Source organism: Mya arenaria, chromosome 5, assembly GCF_026914265.1.
Source record: "Mya arenaria isolate MELC-2E11 chromosome 5, ASM2691426v1".
In the NCBI taxonomy this organism is placed as follows: Eukaryota; Metazoa; Mollusca; class Bivalvia; order Myida; family Myidae; genus Mya; species Mya arenaria.
Genome location: NC_069126.1, coordinates 54,571,215 through 54,583,471, shown reverse-complemented (window position 1 = coordinate 54,583,471; position 12,257 = coordinate 54,571,215). Strand labels below are relative to the sequence as shown.

Here is a 12,257-nt window from a genome sequence, read left to right as displayed (position 1 = left end):
GCATAGGATGCATAGGTGCTCAATTCTAAATTGCAATCGTAAATGAAACGACACTTCAAAACATGAGCCATTTTTCGATTGCGTTTAGTTTAATAACACTCTGGTTACACTCATGTGCCTGGAATTTACACGCTTAGTATGATTTGTGAAACAAAACATATTGGGTGGATCACATTAACGAATGATATGAGACTCATCGACGTAGCACTGTTATATACACATACACATAGATTGAATCTGATTCGGTCGGTTTCGAGACCCTAATACTTTACAAGTTTACTTTATTAAGCAAGATAAATGAACTTGTATCAGAAATATTCGATAGTTATGTTAATGCTGCTTAGGATGGAGATGTGCTGAATAATTGTTCTGTAAATAACGCTTTCAAAATAGGCAATAAACCCTAGTGTAAATATAGCATGAATATATGCAAGCAGAATGCTTCCAGACGTCGGTATTTGTTTAATAGTTTTTGTAAATTAAGTATCAACGGAAACACATTATTAAAATGAGTATTCTAGATAGCATTCGTAAAATTTGTTGTCGATATAAATTACACATTTCGATACCGCAACTAATTGATATACTTACTTATAACATAAGACAGGTTGGAAATAATGTTCAAAGTTTTGTTTTTGTATTTAAAGAATAAAAAAGGCATTCTTGCACTAACCTTAAAATAGAGTAAATACAAATTGATTTTGGTAGTAACTTTAAAAGATATATTTTTGTAAATGGCTCCGTATGTGGTGAGCATACTTATTGCACAGTAGGTATACGCTTCTGAACTCGTGCATATATTGCCTTAAGGTATGGTAACACATTGCTAAAATGTATATCATGTGTTTTTTCTGCAGGTGCTGATGGTTCCGTTACCATAAGTTCATCTGCAGCGACTGTTCCGGAGGGGTCATCACTGACATTAACATGCACGTATACTGGAATTGATCAGCTGTTTTTAATAAGATGGACAAACAATGGCAATAATTCGACACAAAAATTCGATATAACAATCAGACAACCTGAACCATGTTCAATATTTGGAAAACCTGGTTTCAACGAAACTCTCTTCACCTTCACCTGCCTCACGCTGACTATTTTAAATGTGACACGGGATTATCAGAACGACAACTTTACGTGCAACGCAAATTCGAATATAAACAGTGGCAATAGTGTGATCGTCAGTGTGTCAGGTAAGTGTTTGTTGTTTTTAAAACGTGATTATTGGGCTTTTACTGTTGATATCAATTCAAACAACGCATATTTAGTCAGATCAATCAGGTTAACCACACAAAACATAGTGTCAGTCACACAGTAAACTCAGCATGAATTTGAGCTGTCGTAGATAATATGGTTAAAATTGTAATCAATACGTGATATTTTATTCGAGGCATGCTGTCAACAATTCTTACGATCGAAATATGGGGTTAGATTATAAAGTTTCACAAATTTATGGAGTTTATCGTTTTATTGATGCAGTTGTTACACAGGAATACATTTGTGTGGCTCACGAATGAACTTTGCTCCTATAACAGGAGGTATACAAAACACTTACAGACGTTAGTATATCTCTACCCCGTTCCAGCTATAAATATCTTTTGAATCCCACAAATGGGTAATGTTTGCTGTACAATTAACAATTCAATTATCACGAACGGCCAGTTTGGGATTGTCCAACACATATTCGTAGCCTTAATATAATTAAAAAATTCACGCGGACAAAGCTGGAGAAAATCCACTCATTTCTTTTATTTAGTCTTGTGTTTGCGAAAACAGCGAACGGAATTTGACGTATATACTGACAATCAAAACAAAATACTATATTAGTGAGGTATTTTTTCACTTTCTTGTTAATTAGTATACATTCAATTGCTTATGATTGATTTTATTAAAAAGCAGCTTTAATGGCTCCGTGACAGCAATATTCTTTCTGGTGTTATTATTTTGGTTCAATATAAAGGATACATTAAATTATATATGTTAGGGGAACAAACGATGCGTGATAAGGGCCAAGCATCTACTATTGCATAATTAGTCGTTCTTAACAGTCATCTTTATTTTAATGACCAATGAATGATTGAATTTCAATTTAGAATTGAGAATTACAAAGGATGCTTTGGCTTAGAAACGTTTCGGACCTATGATTTTCCAACGTTGATATGTATGTTCTTTAATTACAAGCAATAAGTGATATATCAGCCGTTAAGTGCACACTTTCATTTTTGTTAAATAATACATTTTTCATATTTAACATTTTGCAACAACATTTATTTTATCTTGTTATGTTACAAATGTTACTTGCAAATCAATAACAACAATAATGTTACCTATTACAAACAATTGAGAATGTTAAATATTCACATCTCCGGAGTTGTTTTTGCAGGCGAAATGCTAAAATTGATTATTGAGCAAATACAATACATATTCCATCTAATTAGGGTTAGGGGTCATAAATATTAGTAATTCAGTAAATATTTGACATTAATTTTTTTTCATAACCACCATTACTTTAGATTGGAATAATATTCTGTGAAACATTATTTTTATCTCAAAATGTGATAATGCATTTGATATGTGGTATTCAGTTGTACTTTTCTGTTTGTTACAAATATATTTGCATACTTTTTATTAAATACATAGTGTTTAAAAAGACATGAACAGGACAGGGAAGTCTTTAAGCATGAATTGTTATACTTTTTAATATAAACTCTCATATATAGTGCAATACACTAGATTATGTATCTATACGTACTAATAATTCGTTAGTTCCACTATCTTTATTTCTGAATTAAACTGAATCTTTGAAGAACTGATTGGTACACAATTTTATTGCCTTTATCATCGCAATAAGTCATATAACGTGGACGCCAACTAGAATAGAACGTTTCTACATCAAGGTCTTTTAGGTCAAAGACATGTTGACTTCCGATGAAGTGTCTGAAAAAATAGTGTTGCATGGTCTAATGTTTTAATACAATACCCGACGTCTAAAAAGAAATAAAATTCCGTAATCGATGTGTCGTTCACCGCAGTTGATTACATTCCTTTCGTCTTTGTAACCGTCCCCGTTTGACGTTTGTTTTACTTCTGACTCGATTGCTACCTATCCCATGGAGGTTTTTACACACCTGATGGGACTGTTACCCTGCCATTTTGGTTATGTACACCCGCTTTATCGACGTGTTTACACCTGTCATCGCCACTTTTTCTACTTGCAGTTTTTATTCATTGATGCTACCGTCGTTACTCTTCCAAATGTTGTGGTTTTTATTCCGTTGTCACCCTACCGTCGCCGTTCATTTATGTCGCCATTGTTCGTCTCCCGTCGCCGTTGTTTTCATTCCTACACCTTCCAAATGTTTCCTTCGTCATCGCCATAATAAGTGTTTTATTTTTCATGCATCCATCCCCTTTCGTAGATTAAAAGTATATTAGTTTTAAAAGGTCCAATAAAAAATAAAGCAAGTGTTTGAACTAAATATGTCATTAAATAGTCAAATGATTAATTGAAATATATACAACGGATATAAGTTCAAATACTTAAGTAAACAAATACTCGTGTTGGTATAAAACGTGCCAAAGCCATTTTATTAAATACATGAATAATGCAACCGATCCTTAATGGCATCCATTTACTTACCTTGAATAAATGGAGGCCCACTGCTCCCCAGTGAATTTCTGAGAGGACACAGCTCAAAACCGAGTATTTGTTGTAAAAGCCCACATGTTACAACTTGAATATGTGGAAGCCTACAGATCCGAAATAAAAGAAGACATTTTAAATCTACCTATGAGATGACAAATGCTGCTTTTTAAATATATATAATTTCGAATCGGCTATTGGATAAGTAGCCATTCTACACCGACGCAATGATAGCTACTAATAATACAGTCGCTGAGGGGGTTTCTGTGTGCGTGAAATTCCCCCCATTATTATTATTGCTGATTTTGTTAGAGGAAGGGCTCAGGTGCTAGAAAAGTGAGGGTGATCGTGTCGCATCATGGTCATAACCGAGAAATCCAAGATGGCAACAAATTTTGAAGGATCTGCAACTATTCAGCATTTTACATACTTATTTTATGTACAGCTATTCAGCATTTTACATACTTATTTTATGTACAGGTTAGGTTTAATTATCATTTTTCTTCTTTGTAGAACATGGTGATACCTTATAAATCACGTTTTAGTGAGAAAAAAACACATATTTTTTTATATATTTTTACAATTTTTATCCAAATAAATGGCCCTAAAATGTAACAATGGCGCCAAAGGTTATGTAGAACTTGCAAGATATATTCTAAAATAGTAGTTATCATTCTTTATGTGATAAATGTAGATGGTGAGACGATATTATGTCACATTCACTATAAATTCAAGGAATTTTGTTCGTACGAAATTGATCTCGAATTATGTTATACACGTACTCGCTACAAACATTGTGAGCTAAATTGAACTGTGTAATTACTACATTGTAGTAATGAGAGCAATAAGCTCCAAAATAATACTTGGGAACTAATACACCACAGTGTGCAACGAGTGTTCTCAACTTGGGGCTTTATTTGTTTTATGGAAGCAATAACATATCGCTAAAACATACATGTTATTGTTTGGATCGACTATCCAAACGCTACCAATGAGCATGTTCAATCAATATGAGCGTGTTAGGTTGGACCAATGCACCATCGCTACCATAGCTACCAATGAGCATGTTGGTTTGGAGCAATGTCAGATCGCTTCCAATGAGCGTGTTATCTGGAACAAATGTTACATCGCTGCCAATAAGGATGTTGTTCTTGGACTAATGTTCCATCGTTTCAGATTAGTGTTGTTGTTTTGGACCAAAGCATTTTGCCATTAAAAAGCGTTTGTTTGGATCAATAAAGCTTTGCTTACGAAGAGTGTATGGAATAACGTCATGTTGCTACAATTGAAAATGTTGAGGGACACATGAGTGTTACATAATAGTTTACTATAACATGTCGCTCTAAGTAAGTTGCCACAAATCTGGTTGAGACATATTAACACCGATTAGTTGTGAAAGCTACAACGAAGGACATTTACTGAGACCAATGCCCCATGACACTCATGCAATGTCCGTTTACCGCTTGAGCCATGCAGTGTTTGTGGTCCACAGCGATACCACCACCAATAATTATTGTAAGGAGTCGATAAGAGCTAAATGTTCTACTTGAGTCATTACTTCCATTACCTACGTAGGGCTTTAAGATGTATTAGACAATGATTTTCAATGACCATTACGGTACGAATAAGCGTTGAGGATGCGAATGGAAGTCTTACTGAAATACAAGTATAACACAAATTGACTAAGATTCGACATAAATGTCAATGAATGTTTGATGGACCAAACAAGTCTCAATGTACGTTTTAATATAGCAATAAGATTTGAATGGTCGATACCATTTCACTTCTAATGAACAAATAATGTGATTATGCAACAAAGTAAGAAAACCATTTAGCTATCAATGAACGTCTTACGTTGACTTTGACAGATTGATGGACCAATGCAAAAAATATTAAAGTGACAAGTGCCAAAATGTTAAAAGTGACAAGTGCCAAAATGTTAAAGGTAACATGTTCCAAAATGTTAAAGGTGACGTTAAATGTGACAATGAACCAGTGCAAAAATGTTACACGTCATAGTGACGTTGTTAGGTGTCAATGAGCAAATGGAGACATGTCAGTACGATATGAGGTAGATGAGTAAGATTGTCAATGATATTTGCTAAACATATGCGTTGTATGTAAGATAAGAATAATCTGTGTCAAAAATCGTATTTGTATGACAATGATATGACAATGATTCATACATGGACCAATGCCATTACACAATCAATACAATTTTATAAAATAAGCAAACTGATGTAGAACTAAAGCCTTCCTCTCACTGACACTACTAGTTCAGCCCTGATAAGAGGCATTAGTTATTATTCGAATAGACGAACATTTTCATGAGAGAAATAACCAATCATTACAGAGAACGACTTTTGATATTGGAGTGTTTATTTTGCAAATGAGATTTGGCAATGACGAAGATGCCAAAACAATAACATGAAAAAAGTTACATGTACGTGTGTACAAATTCAAATTAAAGCTAGCTAGACAAATAAAAGACATAAGGTACCATCAGAAGAAGGTAACAAATGATACCAAATTATGTTATAATAAACACAAAGATAAAATCAAGCGTGTTTAAACTGGCATGACGTAATTAGTATAAATAAGTAAATATCCTTTTCTTTTCATATCACCAACTATGAAGATGTGAAAGATACAAAAAGTAGTTCTACTAGTAATCAAAGATACATGCCAAACAAAATAATCTACTTGGTGGAACAACAAAGCAGAAGAAGGAGAAATACGATGCCAATTATGCATAAAAATGTTTTTGTTCATAAATTTACAGCATCCGGTATACGTTTGCAAATCCGGTTTACTTGCAAACTTAGTTTTTTTTATTATCTTAGATATCAACTTCAAAAGTGACACATAGAAAGTTTAAATAAGAACTATTTTAAGTAAAATTAAAAAAAGTTTTAAGAAGTATGAAAAACTTAATTCCAAAATTGATTTCTCCCGTTAGCCACCAATTGGATTTTAGGTCCCCCGCGGGGTTCTGGCAAACTCCAATTGGAGAATTTTCCATATGAGCCGAAACGGGGGGAAAATCAGCAATTGGAAAAAAAATCAAATTTTTCAATTTAAAATTACATTTCTATTTATGTTTGTAGTACTGGATTAATAAACATAATTAAAATCTAATAAATTATCAAAAAATTTGATCTTGTAAAAACGGCTCTCCAATTCCAAAAATTCCAATTGGAGAATTCCACAGTCAATTTCTATTGATAAAAGCCACCAATTGGAGATCACAGAAGTCGGTGATCACAGAAGTTGGAGGAATCACCAGTTGGAGATTTCCAGTGAATAAAGTACATAACACTAATCACCAACAAATCCAAACACAATTTAATAACCTTTTAAAACGACCCGTGCCAAGAACAGACGCACGTAATGTCAAATTTCCAGCGATACTCAAGATATAAATTTAAAATAAACACGAGGAGAGTAGGCCCGGGTGTGTCACACGATATTGCCCGATGCATATCATTACCCGTACGCATTCCGGTCAAAATCCTACTTTTTAACAGTAAATAACAATAACAACGCATTGCGTAAATACATCTTCAAACTTGCTCCCTTATAGTATAAAACAACAACAACAGAGGCCAAGCTGGGAGCAGGTTCGATCAATGTAAAACAATACTCAAGAAATGGACTTTTCAACATTACCGAACCCGGTATACAAACACTTCATCTCTGGAGGTATGAGATGAAAGCGTATTACTTGGGTTCCTAATACTTTTAGAAGTTATAAATTATTTCAATGATGTATATTCTACGTTGAGGTGACAAAACATTTCTTTTCCTTTCTTCTTTCGTTTTCACATGAAGGGACGAGGTATAACAGAGTATGATGTTACACATCGATCTAAGCATAAATTAGTAAATGCAGGTCACCGCAACAAAATAACGCCAAACGAAACCAAATTAAATTGTGCCCGAAAGGGGATAAAATCAAAATTATAAAGCTCAACGAATTCTTCTAAATTAAAGCTTGTACACAACCATAGTACCAGTAGAAGTTCATGATGATGCATGTTAATAACGCCTCAGGTCCAGGTGCATTGTATGAAAAACGTTTTTGACCCACGCCTAATTGTTTAAAAAAAAGAAAAGATATTCAAATTTAGAAAATAAATATATATATACGCAAATATAGCATACACTGGACCGGGGGCTACATGCTGTGTATTAAACAAGAGCTGTCACAGAGACAGCGCGCTCGACTATTCCGCCGCTTTTCAGTGTAAGGATTGTAAAGTTTTGGCCAAACATGCATGGATCACTGTTAGATTAGAATCCAAAGCAATACATGATGGGCTGAGATATTAACATAAATGTGGTAACATGGAAAATTTTAACCAGATTTTTTAAGTCTCATAATAAAGGGCAATTATTTACAAAATACAGTTATATATCTTGGTTATTCAATTACATTGAGTGGTTGAATACCATTCTATAAAGTCTCAATTCAATACATCGAGTAGTTGCTTAGAAATGAACCTATGTGTGCTTACACGCAAAACCTTAACCAGAATTTCTATGTCGAATAATAAAGGGCAATTATTTGCATTAAATGAAAATAGAGTTATCTTACATGGTAAATTAAGTAGGTTGGATGGTTGAGTACCATTGTATCGAGTCTCAATGCCATACATCAAGTAGTTGCTTTGATATTTAGATAATGTGTGCTTGCACGCAAAACCTTAACCAGAATTTCTAAGTCGAATAATAAAGGGCTATTATTTGCATTAAATGCAAAGTAGATTATCTAACTTGGTTAATTAATTAGGTTTGATGGTTGAGTACCATTGTATCAAGTCTCAATGCAATACCACAAGTAGTTGCAAAGATATTAACCTATGTGTGCTTGCACGCAAAACCTTAACCAGAATTTCTAAGTCGAATAATAAAGGCCTATTATTTGAATTAAATGCAAACTAGAGTTATCTTACTTGGTAAATTAAGTAGGTTGGATGGTTGAGTACCAATGTATCAAGTCTCAATGCAATTACTCAAGTAGTTGCTGAGATATTAACCTATGTGTGCTTGCACGCTAAACCTTAACCAGAATTTCTAAGTCGAATAAGAAAGGCCTGTTATTTGCATTAAATGCAAAGTAGAGTTATCTAACTTAGTTAATTAAGTAGGTTGGATGGTTGAGTACCATTGTATCAAGTCTCAATGCAATACCTCAACTACTTGCTGAGATATGAACCTATGTGTGCTTGCACGCAAAACCTTAACCAGCATTGGTGCAATCTAAAACAGTGATTTTATATACAACTGCGTCAGATTTGCGAATTATTTATCCTTTTTTGAAGCCTTATGGTCCCAAATGCTCGAAAATATGAAATACTTTTAAAAAGAATAACTCACTAATTTTCATTTCCTGGTGGGCTCAATTTGTGTCTTTCAGTTAATCGAATAAGTTAGAGAACACCATCTTATAGTGTCAGTAGGTACATTTTATGCAAAAGTGGCTTCTTTTTATTGTTTCGTTTCCATCACTCACGGTATGTTATTTTTCTTGCCATATGAAATGGGTACATGTTATATATAATTATATATGTATGATAGCTCTATCACGAACCGATTATAGGTTAAATACTTATTTATAAGTCAGTGATATTATTTATAAATGTTCTATAATAGTGTGTATTTACTTAATACTTCGTCAAAAATAAGCTCAACAATCATTCTTTGTTTCAGAATTCATCCATTTCAAATGATTTTTTGAAAAGAAGCCACTTTCTCGGTCACTTATTGTCAGGGTTTAGGAGCTGTAGCTTAAAGCAGTGACGATATTCGTTTACACTCTTAAATTGTGCTCAGTTACATTGAACACCTGCCGTACTAACTGGATGATAATTTAACATTGATAAATAAGAAGTAAATATATCCAAATACTATTGCAAGGGGTAATTATTTTGCAAAAGTGTATAGCCCTTCACGCAATTCATGATAGTTTAAAAACTCATGTCTTAAATGTCATTATCTTTAATCAAGTATACGTTCTAAGCATTAGGAACAATATTGTTCATATCGCTTCGTCCTGCTACCTGTTTGCATGTTTTTGTTCGTTTATCAAATATACGCATGTACTTTGGCGTGGACCTAGGTCCGTGACTTTGCTTATCATGTCCACATGTTTGTGAATGGAGGATAAAGATACTGTATTTATAATGTTTTAAAGATGAATGCTAGATCGTTGTCACGTTGATTAAATATTAACATATTTTTAAATCACATTTACGAGAGTTAGGTGAAGATTTTGTGATGGCTTTTATATTTGCTACTGTACAATAGGGGAGGCTACTGCGTAGAAGACGAAGATTTTCATAACCCGGTTTTTAACAAAGTAACGTTAAATCTCACCTTATTTTGTGCTTGTCTCTTTGCCACTGCCATACGGTGAGCCCATGTCTTATATATCTGTATCCCCAGTTTTCAGTGGTAAATCCATATTCACATTTCCTTCACAAAATTTTCACAGCAGAACAAGACGAAGATTACTACGTCACGCGTAGTAATATTTCACAAAATAGTTCGTTTAACTGAACTTAGCAGTCAAACCAAGACTCCCGGTGACCTCAGGCGAGAACATTCGTGTAAAAAATGGATTGAAATGGACAATCATAAAACTTTGAGCTATGGACTTATTGAAGACAACTGTATGGTAAGTCTAAATGCCGTTTGTTTTCATGATGGTTTAAATGATAAGAATTGTTTGTTATTTTTGATCACGCACAGGTATGCCCCCCCCACATCAAGGGGGTTGTCACGGTACCAGGACTCTATGTTAGGGTCAGTTTAGCTTAAGAACTTCAGCGAACACGTTATATATTACCTTTTTGGACGTGTTAGCTGAAGAGAACGCCGTATCCAAACCCTACCAGAATTCGTGACATTTTTATGTCACGCTGTTATTTCACTTTTATGCATTGTACAGACAAAATAACTATATCCTCAGGTTAATAAAGTAAAATGTAGTTCACAAACACATTTTAAAACCAAAAGACGCTTAATAGATAGTTAATTTATCTTTTTAATAAATCAGATTATAAGCATTCCATAACTAGGTCATAGTTGTGTTCAAATTTAATCACGTGACACCAAGATTTTCAGAAAATACCCATGTGACCTACATTTGACCTCACAAATGTAGTGTTTATTTTGCTGTTATTTTTTTCTATTTTTGAATAATTAGTAAATAACTAATTACAAATTTGGAATAAATCAATTGTTTTCACTTATCAAAAGGTATTTTCAGCCTTACTGCAATTGGATTCAATTAAATGAACAATGTGAATCCGATACTATAAATAGAATCCATCAACGTCATCATGGTCATGTGATTGCATTGCATCATCACATTCAATTGATTCTGGTTGACTTCGCCATAACTTTAATGTGTTGTAAACATCAAAAAAATAAATATCAACATTAAAGTTATGGAAGCCAGAACTAGGGTCAGTTGTGGCAACTAACCCTAATATAGTCAGTCCTGGCACCGTGACAACCCCTTTTGCTCCACATAGTGACATTACTCCGCAAGGCTTTGTCTTTGCTTTTTCCCCGAAAAATTTCCCCGGGAATGGGCCTTACCTAAGTTCCCTTGGGTGCGAGGGCATTTTACCATCAGTTCATCCCAGCAGGGAAGGAATTTAAGCCGGGTTTAGTCCACCTAAATGGCCGTCAACGAGTATTTTGAAGATTTTAAGACTATGGCAGACTCGAGATAGGGATACATAACAAATGTCAAAATAATAATAAAGTATCCCTGATCGCTAATTATTGTAGCTAAAGCCGGGGTTGGCTGGACCGAAAATCAAAGTCCCCACTATTCGCTGGACCTGGGGAGGCCATGGTTACAATTGACTGGTGCAATAGTCGGCAATAGACTTGGCGTCAATTCAATTTAGTTTGAAGGATAAACAATAATATTTTTTTACCTTTTTTTCAAAAAATTGATTACAGACACAGAAACAGTTATTCGTCACAATCGTGAGTTAATTTGTTTGTCATACTGTACCAAATTATTTGGGAATACCAGGGTATTGTTAGCACATGTTTTAATAATAACATTTTACCTCAGGACAATGTTTCAATAAGAATCAGTCAAGTATGAAATATTTCCATTTTGGAAGAATGCTGTAGATCTTTTACATGTAAAGATTTGGAAATTATTATTGGTTATTCTTTAAAAAGTGTCAAAATTTGAGTAGATCTATATATATATGGTAATGCAATTAGTAGCTCAAAATTTTAATCCTTTAATTGTTATTTTAAAAACTGTTTTACTTAATGTTAAAAGAAATGTATTCATTGTATTAAACAGATGTGCAAAATTGAAAACTTATGGCTAAGTATCTGTAGATGTTGATATATATATTATATATACAATTGACTGTTCTTATTGCTTATTAGTGTTGGGAATCGGACAGAAAAATTTCTATAGATAATCAGTTTATGGAAACAATCAATTATCGATTATTAATCGATTTAATCATAATTTAACTATCTTTGGTCAACATATATAAGGCATATAGATACACTACATGAACCAGTTTAAGAACAAATTAATGTTCCCTTACAATATTATTTGTACATT

At 33.6% G+C, this 12,257-nt stretch overlaps 1 protein-coding gene across 1 annotated transcript in view; it reads left to right on the top strand.

The window, feature by feature from the left end:
- The window catches only part of LOC128235799 (hemicentin-1-like), an 89,576-nt gene that overhangs the window by 7,313 nt on the left and 70,006 nt on the right, over positions 1-12,257 (top strand). Inside the window, exon 2 of the mRNA XM_052950594.1 lies at positions 858-1,193. Coding sequence (XP_052806554.1) covers positions 858-1,193 — 336 coding nt within the window. The remainder of the gene's footprint in view (positions 1-857; positions 1,194-12,257) is intronic.